Genomic DNA, 22,787 nt, shown 5'->3' with positions numbered 1-22,787 from the left:
ATTATAAAAATATATGAATGCCCCTGTAATTCATGGGTGTTACAACACCCATGTAATGGAATGTTTATATTTGCATAGTTGCACTTCGTCCGTCCTTCATTTCCTTCAACGCCAGTTTCTTGCTCTTCCATTTTGGATGACTGGCTTCGGTTAACCACTTAAACCACACAGCTGATCTACAGGCTCAGAATGCTTCGGCTGGTAGATGAATGTTGTTTTTTGCCGAATGTTCCCCTATCTTTAACCCATTTAGGCCTGACTTCGAAATTTAAAAAATGCCTTTTTTTAAAACCTCATGTTTCTATATCAGTGGTTCTCAATATTTCATGTCAAGGACCCCAAATATTATATGTAATTGGCCTCCGCCCCCCATCTGAAAATATGTTGTTCCAGGGACCTCCCCAGAAGCAAAGATTTGAGATCAAAATGTTCGCTCTTAAATAATATATATTCAATGATTTGCACTACATTTTCCCAATTTTTCAAAAATAGCAGACCTACAAGCTTGTAGGTCTGAGCTTGTAGATCTGCTATTTTTCAATAGCTAAATTATAACAATGCTTAAAACACCAAAAGGGGTTCCCGCACAAAATGGGTTAAGACATGGCGACAATAAAGGCTGCTGCGGTTCAAAACCAACGATCCAGATTTTGTGATGGTGGTGTAAACTTTCGTAAGCACGCATGGATGCATGTGCACACATGCACGCTGCTAGGAATGGGGGCATCTGTCGTTACATATTAGACAAATGGGAAATAAAAGGGGCATTTCTTTTCTTTTTTTGTATAGAACTTTGTAATGCTCGACGTTTGTGCGCAACATCTTGAAAACAAAGTATTGCGTTGTGGGTTTGAGCCGACGATCCCTTTTTGATCGAGTCACCTTAATTCAAGTGGCATATGCCAAAAAGTTTTTATTTCATTTAATCTGTGCACGTCCCTGTATAGGACACACACGCCCAGACCATATTATTAGTGTACTGTAGGACTTGACTTAACCAGCCCAATGGTGCAGAGCTGCAGTGTTAAAGAGACAGACATGTTGGCCCGTATGGAATCTTCAGTGATGACTGAGGACCGGTTTAGGACGTCATCATCATATCGTTATGTGACACATTCCTAAAATGGCCAAATTAAATTGTCCGCATCGGACCGGTACAGTACGTGCCTTGTTGCCTGGCGTCGGTCTTTCGGGGCAAATACGATGACGTTCAGCCACCATGTCAGTGTCCACCGTTTTGTCTGTCGTGTCATAAATCTATTGTGTGTGATTGAATTTGTGCTGAAAGGGCTGAAAGACTCTAAAAGAGTTATGTCTTGTAATGAAGATTTATTCGTCTCCCTGGCACAAAGTTTCTGAATGACAAAGTAAAGGCAAAATAAATGAAAAAGGGAAAAACACACATCAGCTTAAACGACACGTTACTTTAAACATCGGTTATTGGCCCGGAATTTCCCAAATCGGTGCATCCGTCAAAAACAGCGATCTACAAGCTCACATTGCATTGCACCGTAGCATCGTTTTGAGCTTGTAGATCTGCCGCTTCATTCGTACGACAAAGTACATGGAGCTTAAGTAGTTGAAGCTCAGCTTCCGACTGTGATGCAAACAAATGACATCTGCAGAGCAACGGGAACAAAACATCAACGTAAACGTCGATGTCCATATGCAGCGGAATCTCTTATCCCTGTTGTCCACATCATCCATTTAGAGAGAGAGAGAGACTGTGGATTAAAGCTGGATTGTGCACAGCTCCCTCTTTTAGTCAAATGCACCACAGGGGAGGGGGAGGACACACACACACACACGCACACACCCACACACACAAGTCTAATCACTGATGATAATAACCAGTGGCCTCCCTCGACACCCAGCTCAGGCTCAGGTGAACCAGTTATTCAGAGAGTCACAGAGTTACAGTCGCAGTCTCTTGATGTCCTCGCTGCGGAAGTCGATGCGCAGCGCCAGGACCTGGCGCACCTCGGCCGGCGTCAGCCTCCACGTCAGCGGCCCCGAGTTTGGGCCCCAGTAGTCCAGGATCTCGGTTACCTACGGGTCGTTATGGAAAAACAATTACCCATTCTGACCTGAGATCAGATTAAAAAAGTCTTCTACATCCTGACAGTTTTCCATTCTGACCTGAGATCAGATTCTAAAAATGTCTTCTACGTCAGTCGCTCTTCGATTTTTCAAAAATAGCAGACCTACAAGCTTGTAGATCTGCTATTTTTCAATAGCTAAAGCACGACATGATGCCAACACCAAAATGGGTTCCGGCCCAGAATGGGTTAACAAACTAGTCACTATGTTAGATTTCTGGCCCCGATCTTTTTTTTGGGAGTCCTATAGACTGCCGATTATGATTTAACCCTCATTTGGCCAAAACAGTGTAATGTTTTCTAATCTATTTGAAAAGCTTAGATTTGATTGATTTGAGAACATTACACCTATAAGAAAACAGATACACAAATACTGTAAACTTGTGTAAGATTTTAAAGAGAGAAAGAGCGAGAGAGAGCTTATATATGAATAGAACAATATATTATAATTATACAACAAACAAGCAGATCAAAAAAGGTTACAAAACGGCACACAGTGGCTGCATAATTGCAGACGACCAAAGTCCAATAGTGGCCGATATATCAGTCAGTGTCTTTAACACCATTTCTCAATTATCTGGTTGGGGGATATTGAGAGTCAGAAATGGCCATGCAACAGCATATATTACTAAGCATAATCTGACTACGATTATTAATCATAAGGAGGGGAGACAGATTGATGAACCCAAACTAATAATGCCCCATCTACCATTTAAAAAAAATATGCAAAGGACCCCCATAAGAGAAGATTTTGACGGCTCTAGCAGTGATTCTCACCCCGTTTAATTTCAAGGACACCCAGTTTGACATGAATTAGTCTACGGACCTCCATTGAATGTCATTTCTATCTCTGGGACCCCCGATTTATATTGTAAAATCAATGTTAATGTAACTCTGAGAGTGTACGGTTTCATTTGTACACTCTCAGAGTTACACACCCAAAAGGGTCCATTTGGTTCCAAACTGTCATTTAGCTGGGTACCCCCTGGAACTCCCTCAGATACCCCTGGGGGTCCCCGGACCCCACTTTGGGAACCACTGAACTATACATCCCAGATGTCCTTCTGAAGGCTTTGAAATTGGCCGTCTACATTTCCACCGTTCATAAAAATAAGTTCTGAAAGTGATCCAAACGACCTTGTTTACGACCATCGTCCGTTTATAGTTGTGGAAGTAGGACTGTCGTCTATTTCAGTTCGATTTTTTTCCTTCTTTTTTTAATTACATATTTATAGTTCTCGTTTATCGTGCTCAGGTGTGAGCCGCACTTAACTCTGAGCACTTGAGTAGAAGGCACTTAACCAAAATGGACCCCGTAAGGGTTATGGGGACCATTTGTTTGTCCGGGTGTGGAGGGAAAGCCAGGTGGGAGGGTGATATATATGTCACTGCATGTACTCTTAGAGGCGGGCAGGAAGGCGAAGGGGGGGGGGGGGGGGGGGGGTGTTGGCCGGATGGAACAGGACAGAGTATCTAGGTCCTCCCGGATCTACAATTTCTAGAGCCTCAGTGGTCCTTCAACCTTTTCAGGCCCACAAAATAATCCTATTTTTTTTTATTTTTTTTTATCCCACGATTTTGTAACCCATTTTTCACCCCTGTGTCAATCATCTAATGTGATCCTGGGCTCTACACACCCTCCACCAACCTATTCCCCATATATGGGGAACAAGGGGAGAGCAACGGACTTGAACTCATGCTTCCTTCATGCCTGAGTGTCCAAGTTGCTCCTTTACACCTGACAGGGGGAAGTTTCCCTGGTTGGCGCGTGGAAGGAACACGTTATTCCAACCAGTTCCTTTCCCCTCCATCAGGCGCCCCGGGGAAGGCAGTTTCAAAATAACTGGGGACCCCCCCCCCCCCCCCATCCTGACAAGCACTTTGTAGGAGTTGAGGCTTTACATTTAGTTTGACTGAAAATTGCAGATCTACATGCTCACAACACCTTGCAAGGCGAGGCATTGTGAGCGTGTAGATCGGATATTTTTTCATAATTAATCATGCATCTTTCTTATAGGGATGTCCTGATCACGATTTGATTCCAATCATTTCTGTCGATACCGTTTTTTTTCCCTGATCCAATATTTATTTTATACAACACATATAGTACAATATTCCAAATCACAGACAATATGTATATCTAATATCATGATATGGATATAATATTGATACTAGGGATGTCCCAATCAGGTGATCGGGCCTTATTTCCGATCACATGATCACCCTTCTCTCTTATACTATTTAACAATTTGGCCAATGTTTGAGCAGTTTTTATATAAACAAATCCACGCAGACTGCCCTGGGCACAATCATCGGCTCTGGATTCCACAGAACGCTGCTATAACGTGTCATCATGAACACCGAACAGTGTACTTTTATTGTGTAGTTATGTTCCTAGTGTTTCCTGTCGTTGCTACCCGTCTTGTCTCAGCAGTCTGCGTTGCAATATTTTATTAGTACACCTGTGTCCAGTTCAGTCTCAGCCAATCATGTGTTGATTGTAGCTCTGTTTCCACTCTTTGTGTAGCCTCGATTACCCAGGCTTTCATTTCGTCTCTTTGTGTATTTAGGCCTCCCTGTGTTCAGTGTGTTCCCGTGCCAGTTTATATTTGTTGTCACAGCGTGTCCTTTCCAGTTTGTGAATAAATCATCATTGATCTCATCATTATCTGCCTGCCTGCCTGCTCGTGGTTCTGCATTTGGTCCAACCCCCCCCCCCCCCCCCCCCCCCCGTGTGGGGAAGGAATAAATGATGACTAAATTGGGGAGGAAGACTAAATTGTTGTGTTGCATGTTGTTAACTTACCCTCTCCAGATTGAGGATGGTGGCCATCTGTGTGAGTCTAGCGAACTTGTCCCTGATCGTCCAGGTGGTGACAGTGGTGAGGTAGGCCACCAGAGAACGCAGCTCCTTGTCAAACTGCAGGCCTCCCAGCTGTGTGTGTGTGTGAGAGAGAGAGAGAGCAACACCGTCAAACAAGGGAACACTGAATGCTGCTAGGCCCTTTGTCTTGAGGCATACACACAATACAGTCTTACCACAGTGTAGAGATTAATATATCAGTACTGTAAATTAAAAGACTTGAATTAATGGATCAATGTTTTGATGACCAGCAGTGGTTCAGCAGTGGTTCCCTATGGAGACACAAAGAGTCTCCTTTGTGTCGCCATAGGGAACCACTGCTGGTCATCAATGGCTTAGGAATGCGAACAAAAACAATATACAACCATCCATGAATGCAAGGCTCCATGGCATGAGTAATCAATTAACTAATGTCTTCTAAATCTCCAGTTTAGTGAAAACTTGTGTTGCTATATCAGTCATCATTTCATGTCAATTATACAATAAAACTTTGAGACCCGATCTTCTCTATATAAATATATATTAGGGCCGGGACTTTAACGCGTTAATCGAGATTAATTAACTACAGAAAAAATAACGCGTTAAAAAAATTAACGCATTTAATCACACCTTTTTTTCACAGCGGAACGTTTCTCACTGCTTAAAGGGGAATACCACTCATTTTCAACATTTTTCTATGGAGTTGTGTGCACTGGAAATAATAAAAAGTCCCCCCATTCTGTGTTGCCTAGAACTGGAGTCTGGAGGTCTGAAAAAAACAGTAACATTATGAAGTACATTTTTGTGATGTCACTGAGATGACATCACAATGTCACTGAGATGTACACTATTATATCCATAACTCTAAGGTATATTAATGACAGTAAAATGTTGAAAATGGGTGGAATCCCGTAGTCACTATTCACTGGGATACCAAAAACATTTGAAAAAAAAAAGGTTTCTCACTGTTCTCGGGTTAAATATTGATATGCGATTAAATTAATCAAGATTAATTAATTACAAAGCCTCTGATTAATTTATTTTAATCAAGTCCCAGCTCTAATATATATATATATATATAGAGCTAATAAGATCTAAAATGACAGATGTTTTCCCGGTTCTATATACAGTAGCAGCATTTGACAAAAGTGCCATTTAGCACCTTTTAAAAAAGGCACATGAAACCCTTGGCTGAGTTTGTACTTTTGCTTTCCAAAACTACAGCAGATTAAAAACATGGCAAAGCAAATATATTGGTATAATGTGGCTTGATGACGAATATACAATTCCAAACACCACATCATCAATACCTGTATATTTGGGGGAAACCATGCCAAAAAGAATTGGCTTCCTCCTAGACAGAAATAAAAGGATTTGTTGAAGCTACACTCTCCCCATCATTTATAGACGTGCTGCTGCCTCCGCTCCAGTTTCACTCAAGCCCTCTTTAGACTGCTTCCCACTCAGCTGAGGTTCATTACCGGTAATAGACCACACCACTTGCCACGGTATCCTGTATGATAAAGGTGGTTGTTTGGTCTTCTCCGACTGACATTTGGTATCTTGCAATATTTTACAACAGCCCCTGGTCCAGAAAATGACCATAAATTCTTACATCTATGCAACATTGGAAGAACCCAGAGTCACATGTTAAAACCGCTCCAGTTGTCATGCTGGTTCTTCAGGGACCTCATGCCAGGTCTGACCTATTAGGACAAACTGCTTTTATAGCGCTGGTGCAGCAGTTCTCTCGGAACCTCTCTTGCAACATGACCTAAAACTGAATACCCTCGTGTACTACCTACTGCCTGTTTTAGAAACGTACTCAATAACTGTCCATTGGTTTTCTGCATCACAACAGATTATTCAGAGCATTCTTTTTGTGATCTCTGCGTCATTGAAATGAGGGCTAACCCGCGATGATTTAACTGAATTTGAATAAAAGGTTAAGATGAAATGATGAATGGAAGCAATGCAGCTGCAGCTACTCAAATGAATGAGTGCGTGCATGCGTGCGGTGCGTGCGTGCGTGCCCAGAGCCATGTGTGTACAGCACAGCACAGCACAGACGGTAGTCAACAGTATTGTCAGTGCACATTGACACACCTAGATCCAACATGGCCATTAATTATTATAGCAGCTGTAGCTGTCGTGATGCTTGCTTGCATCAGAGTGTAGTATAAGGTATACTCAAGCACTCAAGCAGCCTGTGTTGTGGTTGTTTTTTTTTTTACCCTGCTGTAGTTTTTAATCTGAACTGAAAAACAAACGACAAAATCAACCTACAGTTTCATCCCCATCTAAGCTTTATTATAGAACCAAAAGAGGTCAACCAAAAGAGGTTCCCCACCCCCTATATTATAACTAGAAGCCAAAAAAACAACACTTTCAGTGCTATTCAGCACCGTCTTTGCTTATTGTGCCAGCTGTTTATATTGTATAATTTAAAGAATGGAGCAGCAGCTGCGAATGTTCACAAATGCACTGCTCATAATAATAGGCTTTCTTATCTACGCCCTTTCTGAGCTCATAAATAAAACAGTATATGGGGCAGCGTTTCCATCACATGCACTGTGTGTGTGTGTGTGTGTGTGTGTGTGTCAAGTGATGCAAAAATGTGCCCTGCGGCGCCATCTGGTGGTCCGGGACGGGACACTCACCCTGCTGAAGGTGCATTTGAGGACGGTCTTCTCCATCTCGATGGACACTAAACTGGTCATTAAACTGGTCAGCTTGTCGTAGATGACCGGAGACAGGCCCACCTGGGGAGAGGAGTCAAACCAATGAATCAGCTAGACTCCCGCGGGCAGGGGGGCGTGCCCATACTTTTATGACTTGAGAGCTACTTTCAAAATCAACAAGATCTACCCACCGAAAGCATTATGCTGAAAATAGTTTACCGCTATGTACCTGAGGGGGCTTTGGAATAGCGGAGCTGGCGCTACATAAGACTTGGAATGGGAAATAGAGCGGGACAAATGGAATAGGTAGGGTTTTTTTGTATTTCAGGTGTAATGCTACCGATGTCTTTGTGCACAGCAACACAAAACAACAACACAAAACAAAATATTTGCATTGTGAGTTTGAGCTTTTGATTTATATATATATATTTTTTTTTGTTTGTTTTATATTTAAATATAAATTTTCAATACTCTAATTTATGAAATTGTACGATTTTTATTTTATTTCTTCATGAAATTACTGAATAAATCTTTGAATTTTGTTTTTAATTCATGAAAAGGTTTTGTTTTTTGGGGAATGTTTTTTTGAAAATGTTTTGAAATAATCATCACTAAAAACCAAATGTAGGAAACAAAAAGATTAGGGGACCCATGAGAATGTGACCCACAAATGGGTCCCGAGCCAGTGTTTGGGAAACGGTCAGCTACAGAGACAAAACAGAAAGGGACCTAGACATACTGCATGGAGGTTGTACAGTATGCATTAGGGATTAAAGCAAAGTGGAATGTTCTCAAATGGAAACTGTGGTCAAAAGCATCGCTAATCGGTGGTGTGTGTACTGTGTAGGACTTTCCAAAAAGCGAGACGTGTTTGTTCCCTCTCGGTCAGAGCGGTGCTTTCTCACACATTAGCGACTGTCTACAAACGTACCTTGAACTCAGCCATGAGTTGCTCCAGGCTAACAATGAGCTGCTGTACCCAGGGGTCGTTGGCCTCATAGTCGTTAAACTCCTCCTACACACAAACACATACAGTAAGTCCACATGAATCAGCAGCCTCTGTGGTAGTTGGCTTGGAAATAAGAATGTCCAAAACAGTCACTTTTCAGGAAACGGGGGGGGGGGGGGGGGGGGGGGGGGGGGGGGTGTTCCAATGGATCTAATTTTTTATTGATTAAATATTTATAAAAACCCACTTGTCCATTTCAATAGGTGGCCCTATTTGCATGTTATTATGGGCAAAAATCTTCAAATTGCTTTAAACTTTTCCCAAAATATCCCATCTACTGTACGTTATTGTATATACCATGTTTTTTTTTCTTCTTTTTTTTCCGCATGTTCCAGTTCTTAATTTAGCCATTGATTGTGCTCTGGCCCATCATAATGGCTTTAGAAAAGAATTGCCCTGGCCTACTTACTTGCCGACCCCTGATTTAAGGGCATTCAAGTGTGAAAAAAACATGAAAAGATGAAATGTGGATATACAAGGATTCAGCCCCGACAGAGACAATTGATGGCTTTATTATGTGACTAGAGCAGTGGTTTTCAACCAGTGGTCCGGGGACCACCAGTGGTCCTTGAGGGGGTTCCAAGTGGTCCTCAGCTAAATGATGGAGAGTTGGTAACCAAATGGACCCTTATATAAATATTTAATCATAAAATGATTAGAGAGTAAAATTAGAGTTAGAGTTCAATTATTGCTAAACATTTACATTACTTAATTTACAACTATACACAATTAGAGAATGTAGAAGAATTGTTACTTTGATTAACGTTTGCCTGTTAAACCTCCTAGTGGTACCACATCAATACAGCATTTGAAATGTGGATAAAATCTTATCCAACAACTAACTCTTGGGTCTGAGAGGCTAAATCTTATCAAATGTTTGAAAACCACTGGACTAGAGGAAAAAGACCACTACCTCTTCTATGTTGAAAACCACTGGACTAGAGGAAAAAGACCACTACCTCTTCTATGTTGAAAACCACTGGACTAGAGGAAAAAGACCACTACCTCTTCTATGTTGAAAACCACTGGACTAGAGGAAAAAGACCACTACCTCTTCTATGTTGAAAACCACTGGACTAGAGGAAAAAGACCACAACCTCTTCTATGTTGAAAACCACTGGACTAGAGGAAAAAGACCACTACCTCTTCTATGTTGAAAACCACTGGACTAGAGGAAAAAGACCACTACCTCTTTTATGTTGAAAACCACTGGACTAGAGGAAAAAGACCACTACCTCTTTTATGTTGAAAACCACTGGACTAGAGGAAAAAGACCACTACCTCTTTTATGTTGAAAACCACTGGACTAGAGGAAAAAGACCACTACCTCTTCTATGTTGAAAACCACTGGACTAGAGGAAAAAGACCACTACCTCTTCTATGTTGAAAACCACTGGACTAGAGGAAAAAGACCACTACCTCTTCTATGTTGAAAACCACTGGACTAGAGGAAAAAGACCACTACCTCTTCTATGTTGAAAACCACTGGACTAGAGGAAAAAGACCACTACCTCTTCTATGTTGAAAACCACTGGACTAGAGGAAAAAGACCACTACCTCTTCTATGTTGAAAACCACTGGACTAGAGGAAAAAGACCACTACCTCTTCTATGTTGTGGGAGATGGACAGGAAGGAGCTGATCCAGGGTTTGACCTGGGGCTTTATGGCGGTGGTGTTCAGCTCAGTTAGACCCTCCTGGGAACACAGACAGAATAGAAACACAAAGAACACCATCGTCACTAGAGCTGGACCCATGGATTAATCTTTTATTATAGGATTTAAATCATGTGCAACAGTGCAAAAAATAAACCAAACTAACCTGCAGCAGATCTTTGAACTTGCTGGATGTGTTGACGAGGTCCGACAGACAGCTGTCAATCTTGGCTTGTTCGCCCGAACCCGGCCCCTGTGAGAACAACTTGGAACAGTCATTCTGTGGAAAGAGAGAGAGAGATAGTCATGACATGCTGCCTGGTGAAGTTATGAATTATGCTCGGTTGCGCATCACGTGGGCACGACTAAAATAGCCGATCTGCAAGCTCAAAATGATGAAGATTGATTTTTTTCTTTTTTTATCTTTCGTACACGACACAAAGAGGAGAAGCACACGGCGTCAGCGTACCTCCAGGTTCCTCTTCAAGGTAGTGATGTTCTCGCTGCACACCTCCACGTTGTTCAAAGTTACCTGACGTCAAAAAGAAAACCAGAGCCAATGTTTGATAATGGACCTGTTGTTAAACCCATTTTGGGCGGGAACCCCTTTTGGTGTTAGCATTACGCTATGCTTTAGCTATTGAAAAATAGCAGATCTACAAGCTCATAGCGCGCCACCGAGTGGCACGCTACGAGTTTGTAGGTCTGCTATTCTTGAGAAATCAAAGAGCGACTGACATAGAAACATAGCTTTTTCAGAAAACTCTCAGGATGTAGAAGACATTTTTAGAATCTGATCTCAGGTCAGAATGGGTCCATTTGTACACTCAGATTGAATCAAGACGGCGCAGTTAGTTTCTGACATATCATGTCTGTATAACAAAAGTATGCGGATCGCTTTACCGCCCCTTTTCCATTTCTTACCAGGAACGCGGCTTTGGCATTCTCGGCGCTCTCGATGCCCATCGTGTTGAACTTGCCCTGCTGATAGCTGCTCTGCATGAGGCTGACCGCACTGCTGACGCCTCGCTGGAAGTCCTGCAGGGTGGTGGCGGGGAAACCCTGCCTCAACTTATTGTACAACACCTCCCTGTATGGGTAGACAGCAGAACAGAAACCCTGTTATTGTACAACACCTCCCTGTATGGGTAGACAGCAGAACAGAAACCCTGTTATTGTACAACACCTCCCTGTATGGGTAGACAGCAGAACAGAAACCCTGTTATTGTACAACACCTCCCTGTATGGGTAGACAAACAGAACAGAAACCCTGTTATTGTACAACACCTCCCTGTATGGGTAGACAGCAGAACAGAAACCCTGTTATTGTACAACACCTCCCTGTATGGGTAGACAACAGAACAGAAACCCTGTTATTGTACAACACCTCCCTGTATGGGTAGACAAACAGAACAGAAACCCTGTTATTGTACAACACCTCCCTGTATGGGTAGACAGCAGAACAGAAACCCTGTTATTGTACAACACCTCCCTGTATGGGTAGACAGCAGAACAGAAACCCTGTTATTGTACAACACCTCCCTGTATGGGTAGACAGCAGAACAGAAACCCTGTTATTGTACAACACATCCCTGTATGGGTAGACAACAGAACAGAAACCCTGTTATTGTACAACACCTCCCTGTAACCCTCACCCTGTGGTTGGGATCATAGATATATATAAGAAAGCTAGATGGCTCACCCGCGCTCTGGCCAATGGAGAGCAACGTTTACTACATGGCGGCCATCTTACCTCGGGGCCACATGACATAACATTGTGTCTATGGGGCATGTACTTTTAAATAACCATAACTTGCTAAATTTTCAACCGATTTTCAAACGGTTTGGTTTGTTATAAACGTCAGAGACGTCAGTTATGACTGTTTTTGTGAGCTGCCATTGAACATACTGTACTGTAGCCCCGAAGCAAGATGGCCGCCGCGTGAACTACGTCAGAGACTCCGCCTTGAGCCATCTAGCCTTATATATATATATGGTTGGGAGGACGTGCTTTATGAAGCAGATGCAGGCGTACCTGAAGTCAGCCTCCAGCATGGAGGTGGAGTGGTTGATCATGGCACAGAGGCAGTCGATGCTGGAGCTGGAGAGGGCTCTGCCGATGCACTTCTTCACGATGTAGAAACAGTCGTCCACCATGCTGGAGGTCAGCTGACCCTTCTCCCAGGTGTCCATCGCTACAGCCTGGGGGCAGAGAGGCACAGGGACGCGCGAGTGTTACAGACTAGGCAGGGGCTGAAATTCCGTAAAAAAGGGCACTTTTGGACTAAAATTGCGGATCTACAAGCTCGATGCGTTGAGAGCTTGTAGATCTGCTATTTTCCCCGGCGCGACCCCCCCCACACTCATTGGCTACCGGAGATGCAGAAATGACATGGAATTCTAGACAAATTCTTTCAACGCAAAATGCTGCGTTCAAGATCATGGAGAAGTTCTGAAAAAAGCAATTCTCAGGGTATGGCATGGAAAGGAGAGGAGTGGCATTTCTTTCACCATGGTAAATGCTGCATTCATGGTCTGGAGAGGGCAGCTGTTTTACAGACGGGTAAAAGGGCAGGGGCTGAAGCCCCCTTTGATGTATGTGTGCACATGCCTGCAGAGGGGGACCAGTGGTGGACAAAGAAATCAAATCCAGTTCTTGAGTCAAAGAAAGTATATACTGTAGATAGATACTACTGGTCAAAGATTACTCTCAAGACCAATCTCCATTGATCAATATCGTTGTGGTTTGAAATTGATTGACTTTTTTTATTAGGTTATTGGGTACATTTTAAAACGAAAGCACAAGTCAATACAAAAACGGTTACCGACACGCATAAAATGGAGTTAGGAAACCAAATGGACCCGGGCCATACAGGGACACATACATTTGGTACTAATGAGCAGTTAACCCATTCTGGACGGGAACCCCTTTTGGTGTTTTAACTAAGCATTATGTTATACTTTCGCTATTTAAAAATCACAAATCTTTGAATATATATTCTTTCAGAAGACTTTTTTTTTTATTTCGACGTCAGGCCTATGATAGCCTCGATAGCCAGGCTTTCATTTCGTCTGCGCGAAAGATGAAAGCCTGGAAAAAGCCGTGGGCTGAACAAGTCTAAAAGTGGGAGTCAACCCTTCCGGGTGGGCGTCGCTCTAAATGATGTGACGTAGCGCTGCACTAGGGGGGAGAGGAGGGGCCGGGGGTGACGGACAGATCGATGAGAGCCAATCAGGGTGCGCGCATTTCTGAGGCGCGACCCGCCCCTCTAGACGAGAAATGTCTCGCTCTGGGTCAGGCTAGGCCTATGATGACCCCCACTCGGAGAAGCAATGCCCTTGCAGGCAGGCAGACAGACAGACAGACAGACAGACAGACAGACCGACAGACAGACATGTACGGTACCTTGCTGACCGTCTCTCTCATGTAGTACTCCTCCATTGGAATGTAGTAACCGATGACCTCCTGCATGGTGGTGCTCAGCCCGCAGTGTTTGAGCAGCTTCTCCACGCGCTGCTGGTGATCTGTGTGTGTGTGTGTGTGTGTGTGTGTGTGTGTGTGTGGGCAAACATCAGAAAAACACTCACTCAACAACAACTCAAAAGGATTTGAGCAGTTTGGGGTTTTTGGGTCCATGTTTCTTCATGAATCTATACTTTGTGCATACCCTGTGTGGTGCTCTGTGCGTCGCCGCCGACCTCAAAGTCGGCCATCATGCGGCGACGCAGGAAGCGCAGGTAGAGCTCAGCGCGGGCGTTCATCAGGGTCACCTCCATCAGGACGGGGTCCAATTCCCTGTTCAGACGACATCAGAAGCACATTATACTATAGCCCATTCTGACCTGAGATCAGATTCTAAAAAAGGTCTTCTACATCCTGACAGTTTTCTGAAAAAGCTATGTTTCTCTATGTCAGTCGTTCTTCGGTTTTTCAAAAATAGCAGACCTACAAGTAGCTCGTAGCGCGCCACTCGGTGGGGCGCTATGAGCTTGTAGATCTGCTATTTTTCAATAGCTAAAGCATAACGTAATGCTAACACCAAAAAAGGGGTTCCCGTTCAGAATGGGCTAGAACGCGCAATGATTCTCAAGGACCTCCAGTTTTATATGCATTTTAGGACATGGACCCAAAATCCCAAAAATGTTTAAATCTCTGGAACCCCATGATTCTACACTGTAAAATCCTGTGCTGTTAACTCAGAGAGAGCAGTTGAGACGATTAAAAATCATAATTTATTCTGACCCCTCCCCGAAAAGGCCCATCTGCCCTGACCCCTTATCCATGATTTATACATTATTATGGATAAATGGTAAATGGTGCATTTATATAGCGCCTTTATCCAAGGCGCTTTACATAGATTGTGCATTACATTCACCCATTCACACACACACACATTCATAGACCAATGGCGGCGGAAACCATGCAAGGCATGGACTTAGATGGTTATTCGTCTCAACTGCTCATTAGTACCAAATGTATGTGTCCCTCTATGGGTCCATTTGGTTCCTAACTACGGTATGACTCATGTAGCTGGTGGACCCCCCTCTAAGTGCTGCTATTAAAATGCTTAGTTACTATACTAAAATACTAAATACTAAAATACTAAAATAGCTAAAATACAAAGTTCATAAAGCATAATTATTCATCTTCTGCAAAAATAAATAAATCGAAGAACGACTGACATAGAAACACGGCTTTTTCAGAAAACTGTCGGGATGTAGAAGACATTTTTGGAATCCGATCTCAGGTCAGAATGGGTTAAGCGAAAACATTCGAGTACTTTTCCCACCACTGGCCAGCAGTAAGGGTGAGAACGTCGTCGCGTACCTGGGCTCGATTCTCTCCGGCGGGGCACTCCTCATCATGCTGTTCTGGACAATCTGAAACTACACCACACATCCAAGCTCACGTTATTACTTCAAAAGCTAGAAGTCACGTGTAATTTACACCTCATCTACACAAGGTAAGGGGCGAGCGTCTGCGTCTCTCTCTCATATATAAAATAATGTTTAGTAGCCCACCTTGTTGTGGTAGTCCCTCTGCTGGATGAACTTGTCCACTATCTTCTGTGCCTGTCGGTCACACTCTTCCTGCAGGTGTGTGATGAGGGTGTACAGGTGGCCTGGCCCATAGTATGTCTCTACGATGGGCTGATGGGTCTCCACCACACGGGCGATGCCTGTTGCACAATTAATGATGATTAATGATAACAACAAACTCTTTAGTTTCTTTTCTTTTTTTTAACAGGGTTACAAAGCTCTTCACATAAAGATAACGACACAAATTGTGCGAGAAACAATAACGATACAAACCGGGATTAAAGTGCTGCACGATTCTTAAATTCTATGAGGTTTTAATGGCAGCCCATTTTTTGACTATTTTAAAACACAAATCCCGACTGAGGATGTTCAGGTGCAGGACGGTTGTCTAATAGTTGAATTACTCCTGTATAGCTAGTGACAATCTGTGTGAGAACAATGTAATGTGATGCAATATGATATGACCTTATTACCTTTATACCTTTATTTTACTTTATTTTATTGTGTGTCTGTTCTGGTCCTGTATTTCAGTCTTTTTTTATTGATTTATTTTTCTCAATGTGTTCTTAATGTATTGTATGCTTATGTGTAGTCTAGTGGTGTATGTAGGTATGTCTTGTTGTGTGTAGAAAAACTAATAAAAACAATCTAATAATAATAATAATTCTGCAGCACTAGCAAGTTTACTACTTACTTTACTCCCTAATTAGTCTGCTCAGAGTGACTTGTCGGTATCAGCCAGATATCAGCCAAGTCTATCCTTGTTTCACAGTGCACCAGAGCCCAGGCCAAGCTTAGCTGAGCGAGATGAATCAGGGACCCTCTCACAACATATTGTGTACAACTTTTTTGTAGATTTCATATAGTTTAATAAACTTGTTTGACAGCACTGTCATCTGGTGTTGTGTACATTTATTTTTGAGTGGTGCTAGCCCCCTCTTATGTCCAGCTTTGAGGGTTTGTGTAGTAGACACAAACGTTGTCTTAACACAAACATTGAATGCCATCGACAATGAATGGCCAGCTTTGAGTGTTTGTGTAAACACAAACATTGCATAAACAGACATGGAGGACGCAAATTCTGATTGGCCGGAATGAGATGTATGATGAGGACAGGTATGATGATACGAGCGCCCCTCACTTCATGCTGGGGTGTGATTTTTTTACATTTAGATAGATGAAGAAGATGGAATCTTAACGGGAATCATAAAAAATGGTGGTGACAGCCGTGTGCTTTCCTTTCCTCACCTTCCAGCAACAGCGTCAGAGTGTCAGCGAAGACCAGCGCTGCTCTCTTCTCCCCCACCTCTCCACCGGCAGCCAGAAGCAGGTTCTCCTCAGCTTTGGAGGCCAGCTAGGAGCCACACGTGTGTGTGTGTGTGTGTGTGTGTGTGTGTGTGTGTGTGTGTGTGTGTGTGTGTGTGTGTGTGTGTACACAACAGAGAGATGAACGTTAAAGTCATTAAAGTCATACTTTGGTGACACTTCTGGAAGCTTCATGGTCTGTCATAGCTGGAATGCAAACTGAAACACACCCATGGAAGAATGCTGCAGGGTCCTTGCCCAGGTTATTTTGGAACACAACATACCGTTGTCAGAAACGCCGGTATACATTAACTTTAATACATAAATAGGGCAAAGGACATTTTGCCATATCAATTTGGCATGAGTTCCGGGCTTTCGGCGGCAGACACTAAAGATAATGCTTAGAGAATTTGTCAACACATTAAAATGAAGAAAACCTTATTTTGAAAACAAAGCAATACTGCCTCAGCAAAGTTGGTGTTGTGACTTCATATATTGTCAATTACTTGCATGAGAGTGGGAGAGGTGGTGGAGTTAGTTGCTTTAGCAGACAGTTTGAGGGTCTGATGGAGTTAAGTGTGTGTGTGTTTCACTACTTTCCATTGGTTCAATATTTTCGAAACAACACACAGACATAAAGGGTGTTCAATAGCACTGATTTATACAAAAATAAATCAAAAACCTCAAATGGAGTTAGGAGGTTTCCTCCCGACAGCAACGATAACAACACTAAAAGTGGTGTTGCAGTTGGTCTGCCTGTACTGGACTTTACCCATTCTGGGCCTTTTGGTGTTCTAACCCTTCTGGACGGGAACCCCTCTTGGGTACACACTGTACAGTGTGTACAGTATTCAGAAATGTATGCTGCTATATACATTTTTCCAGAAAACTTAGGTCAGGATTTAGAAGCGTTTTTAGAATCGACCTCAGTCCAAAATGGGTTAAACGTACAGTAGTATATTATTCTAAGGTCAGGTAGGACACCTAATGGTTGACAAGAGGTATTACATGAATATTTTCCTCTACCCAGATAATAATACTACTACTAATACTATTAAATATAGCTGCAAGCTATATTTGAGGCCTACCATGAAAAGCTGAGGCCTCTACCATTCTGACATTTAATAATATTTGGACTGCTGGACAGTAGGCTCTCTTTACTTAAAAAAAACAAATACATTTATATATATATATATATACACACACACATACATACACCATGCCTACCATTGCGTGGCACATCTATGCACGGAATGTCTATGTTCACAGGCTTCTGTGTGCGGCCTAGAGGGCATCTGAGCATGTGCGTAAGACTACAAGTCTTACACTAAATGCGTTCGGGAAACCCAGCCATTGTCCCAGACAGTACTGTACGTGTGTGTGTACACTGACCTGGCTGCAGAGGTATCTGCCAAAGCGGGCCAGGCCCTCCTGATGGAGGCCCAACAGAGGGAAGATTTTGAAGAATCTCTCCACTTGTGCCAGGTCCACGGCTGCCACCGCCTCATCCAGACGCTCGGACACAATGATCTTCAGTTTCTGTTCCGCCTCCTGTAACAGCGTCAGACTTGCATCCACAGCACTGCCTGTAGATTGGAGAGAGTTTCTGAGCACTGTAGTGATGTAAATAAAGGCTTAACCCATTTAGGCCCGACGTCAAAATTAAAAAAAAATCTTAAAGATTTCTGAAAAACCTTATGTTTCTGTATCAGTGGTGCTCAATATTTCATGTCAAGGACCCCAAAAACGATATGTAATATGCCTCTGCCTCCCATCTGAAAATATGTTGTTCCAGGGACCTCCCCAGAAGCAAAGATTTTAGTTAATGAGCTTGTAGTTCTGCTATTTTTCAATAGCTAAAGTATATATTCATATAGTGTAGATATATCGTTCTATATGACTAGATAAGATATGGCCTGTGATTTTGGATATCGTAATATTGCAAATGTGTCTTAATCCCTTAATGTGTTAACTTTTAATCCCTAAAGCCACTGCATACTTAGCTTGTAGATCATTTTTGCAAATGTATAATATTGTCACAATACCCTATTATAGTCACAATGACAATATAAAAGTGAACATCGTAACTTTAAAAGTCATCAGAAGCGTCTGGGAAACATTTCATAGACGGACCACAGTGGAAGTGAGCGTTGACTAGAGTCGAGGAAGCTACTATATACGGTAGATAAAAGAGGCTATTCTGAATCAATAAAAACCCCAATGGCAGCGAAAATGGCGACGTCAAAGGCAGTAAATTAGCTAATATAATATACCAAGAGCAAAACACAATAAACAGGACAACATATAGAACACACTGCCTAGACTAGAGAGAACGGCAACTAGACACCAGTATAGAGCCCTGAGGGACTCCACTAAACCAGATGTTTTTTTTGGGGGGGGGGTTTATCCCACGATTTTGTAACCCATTTTTCACCCCTGTGTCAATTATCTAATGTGATCCTGGGCTCTACACACCCTCCGCCAACCTGGGGAGAGCAACAGACTTGAACTCATGCTTCCTTCATGCATGAGTGTCCAAGTTGCTCCTTTACACCTGCCAGATGGGGCACTACTTTTGCCGGGGAATTTCTCAGAATAAAGGCGCTATGGTTCCAAGCAGATGGGCAGATTTTACTCTGAAAAGGCTTGCCCTCCATTTCCCCCCAAAACTGGGAGGTATAATGTTCCATTGCTACCCTGTCTGATTTCTCTTTAAAAGCGTTAATATTCCAAATCAGATGCTTAGTCAAGTCAGCAATTGGGACAGAACATCGGCGTTCTTCTGATCAAAACCATGGACAGCGCCGTCAGAGATAATGGCAAGTGATTGGCTATGTGCATGCAGATAACATGTCCGGGAGCTCTAAGCAAGGCAGTTGCCTAGCAACGGGAGCTGTAAAAAAATAGATTACAACGGCCTGGGCCGTGGCTCAGCGGTCCAGGCACCTTGGGCGGGTAGCTATAAAATAAATATAAAATGAAGGCGAAAGCCGCAAAACAAAAAGAAAACATTTTAAAAAATGGATTACAGCGATCCCGTTTTATATAATTAAAAATGACCTAAAGACGTGTTATGTATACACGTCCCAAGGCACATCCCGGTTTTAGAGGGCATCTGAGCATGTGAACCCAGCCATTGACTGTGTGTGTGCGCGTTCTTACTCTCTTCTCCCTGACGGCTCAGCTCAATGACCGACTGGTCCAGTGAGAGGTAGCGATGGATGTGGGCGGCGGCCTGTTCGTAGTCTTCATTGCGCAGCGCCGTCTGCACGCCGTCCGTGCAGAACTTCAGGTCTAGGATGTCGTCGGCCCGCTGGATGACCTTATAAAGCCGCGTCTGCTCACCAAAAGGGTGCGGGAGAAACACACAAAATATCAGAGTATAACTGACTGCATTGTGCAAACATGCAAATATATATATATATACACACTGTATAACCCAGATGCAAAGTGCGTTGATGTGTTATACCTTCGCCAGGTCGAGCTGTCGCACTTTTCGGCTCACGTTCTCCGCCAGGCTGCAGGTGAACGTGATCATGCCTGCGAGCTGACTGGCATCTCCTTCAATCAACTGTAAGTTGGGCCTGAAGGAGCAAAGTGGTAATCAGTGGCTGTTGTGTCCCAAATCACTCACTACTACTACTACTACGTCCAAATGTGAGAAGAATTACCTAATGCCTAATATCAGTGGCTCTACTCTCTAGATCATTTTCATGCGAAGGACCCCCACACTTGATATGAATTTGGTAGCATATCAAAAGGATTTGTGCCACACGGGGACACATAATTCACTGTGACGCAGAGTACTTCCCGCACATGTGACGTTGCTATCCGCGAGCGGAGGGTACCAATCTATGGCTGTGTATTTTATTTGAAATACATGAAATGTACAGTGTTACCACAGATACGGATAGCAGCGTGACGCCACAGCAGTGATGTCACACCAAGTATAAGGTCTACCCTAGGAGATTGAGTATAGTAGTAGAGTGTAGTACAGAGTAGTAAGAAGAGGAAGAGAGTAACTCTACACACAGCATCCACAGCTCATAGCACCAAGCGAAGACCTTCTCAACCCCAGGTCTCTCAGGGACCTCGGCCTCCAGAGATAATCCATCTACACAGGTAGACTAGCTCTACCCCCATTGTGCCAGACTCTCAGGCTCTCCCGAAGAGATCCTCGGTCACATACAGTATGTAAGATCACAGACATTCACAAGCGGGGGGCGGGGTGGGCCCCTGTGACTGACAATTATAAGAACTCTTCTCGTCTCTGTCTGTCAGTCCTAAGGACCAGCGCTAAACTCTTACTCACCCCATCCTCTGCAGTGCCAACATCTTAGTGTGAATGGATCCCTGCTGACGCACCAGTTTGTCCAGCTCAGTCTCCGCCTCTTTCTGTCAGAACAAACACCATATGCACAGTACAGTGCAAACACAAAAGACATTGATTGAAAAATTGTATTCACAGTTTGTAGAACGATAGACATTTGAAAATGTCAGGATCGATAAATAAATAAACGAGTGTTCAAATGTTGGGCTACAGTACCTATAGCCTCGGTCCCAGCCTAGCTGTACCAATAATAGACCGCGAGATCTACTGCACCTGTATGTCAGAGCTGCTACCTTTAAACACATCTTAATCTGAGGGGGGGGGGGGGGGGGGGTTTATACAGTACTATTTAAATAGTCTTGAGCGAAAATTTGTCCCAAAGTGACTGCAAAAATGTTTCAAAGCCTTATACGATACTAGCCATGGTACATGACGCTCGTACTTCACCACCATGACAGTCATGTTTCAGGGCTAATACGACACAAGCATGTGACAGCTCTGTTTACAAAAAACTGTATACTTTTAATTATATTTTGACACTTGCTTTGGGAATGTAAACGTATGTTTTCTCATGCCAATAAAGTGTAGTGACTATAGTGAGTAGCCTATAGTGTTGGTACTGTATGTTAGATAGTGTACAGTATGTACCTCTTGGTCACAGAGCTGCTGGTAGACTATCTCCAGGTCATCCAGGTCTGTCAGAGCAGAGATGGCGTCCATGCTGATCGAGGAGGAGGACACGCATCTTCTCACGGCTAGAGGACCACCACCACTCTCAGACATATTCACCTGATCTTCACAACATCCAAGAAGCGACCATCGATCCAACAGAACACGTCAACAACACTGGCTTTACGGCACACACTAGGCGTTTTGCGACACTGTCCGAGTGATTGCGCATGCGTGTTGTGGCAATCCCCCCCCCCCCCTAAAGTATAGTCCCCTTTTATGGTTTATGGTGTGTGTGTGTGTGTGTGTGTGTGTGTGTGTGTGTGTGTGTGTGTGTGTGTGTGTGTGTGTGTGTGTGCGCGCACGCGCGCGCATGAGATTCAGAGATAATGTATATGTTTGAATCATAGAGGTTTGAATACAACCAGACTGAGCCAGTCTATAAAAATGTTAATACAACAGGCCTGTCATTCATAATCAAGAAAACTAAAATATTAAAGTCGTCGACGTTCCTCTGAATGGAGCAGGAAATGCTGTCAGAGCATGTCAGTCAATAGTGTTCAATTTAGATTCACATTTAATATCAATTATTATTTGGACAACTTGAGTCAACGAGGGGAGTCAGTCACTGTCAGACACTATTTGGGAGAACTGGGCACTATTTTGGGAGGAACTTAGCATTTTAAACCCATTTCAAATCTCATTAGTGTGGTTGCCCGAATGGGCAACCAGACTCTTGTAACTGTGACACTTTATTATTTCACTGGAGTAGTCTTTATTTTGACGCTTTATACCTATACCTCCCACACTGTACGCTGTACGCACTTGAGCCATATGTCAAATTGACCGGAAAAATCGGGAATCGTGTGCTTGTATGTTGTTAAGAGAAATGTTGTATAGTTTAATTGATATGAATTTATTAGTGAATTAAATTTCCCCATTGACATGAATGGGAAAAGGCAAAAATTCACATTCAAGTATTTGTTCCTCGGAGACTGTAATCACTATAGTTACAAAACTTTTAGGGATAATTCAACATTATCCCTAAAATTATTTAACCCTAAAATTTTATCGGTCGGCCTCATGGTGGCGCTATAACAGCCCACTTTACCTTTTGGCTTATAACTCTTGAACCATAGGTCGTAAAATAAAAAAGAT

At 43.0% G+C, this 22,787-nt stretch overlaps 1 protein-coding gene across 1 annotated transcript; it reads right to left on the bottom strand.

Annotated features, from left to right (window-relative positions):
* Positions 1-1,316: 1,316 nt before the first annotated feature.
* Positions 1,317-21,813, bottom strand: cog4 (component of oligomeric golgi complex 4). Its single transcript, XM_083793139.1, has 19 exons — positions 21,609-21,813; positions 20,943-21,025; positions 20,100-20,214; positions 19,793-19,967; positions 18,023-18,216; positions 16,574-16,679; positions 15,308-15,465; positions 15,114-15,172; positions 13,954-14,081; positions 13,692-13,810; positions 12,321-12,487; positions 11,210-11,375; positions 10,755-10,817; positions 10,452-10,565; positions 10,235-10,327; positions 8,554-8,637; positions 7,602-7,703; positions 4,906-5,034; positions 1,317-2,049 (listed from the first exon to the last, which is right to left on the bottom strand). Exons 1-19 carry the CDS (start codon positions 21,741-21,743, stop codon positions 1,915-1,917), a joined length of 2,325 nt encoding a protein of 774 aa, XP_083649265.1. The 5' UTR covers positions 21,744-21,813; the 3' UTR covers positions 1,317-1,914.
* Between the last annotated feature and the right edge of the window lie 974 nt (positions 21,814-22,787).

This window comes from Protomyctophum parallelum (assembly GCF_964188405.1).
Source record: "Protomyctophum parallelum genome assembly, chromosome: 2".
Lineage (NCBI taxonomy): Eukaryota > Metazoa > Chordata > Actinopteri > Myctophiformes > Myctophidae > Protomyctophum > Protomyctophum parallelum.
The sequence above is the reverse complement of the archived record's forward strand: the minus strand, read 5'-3'. Positions and strand labels throughout refer to the sequence as shown.

Coding starts and splice junctions, on each gene's coding strand:
- cog4 (XM_083793139.1), bottom strand. CDS start 21,743: ATGTCTGAGAGTGGTGGTGGTCCTCTAGCCGTGAGAAGATGCGTGTCC. Junction 13,811..13,953: donor CGCACAGAGCACCACACAGG/GTATGCACAAAG, acceptor ACACACACACAG/ATCACCAGCAGCGCGTGGAG. Junction 10,328..10,451: donor AGTTCAAAGATCTGCTGCAG/GTTAGTTTGGTT, acceptor CTGTGTTCCCAG/GAGGGTCTAACTGAGCTGAA.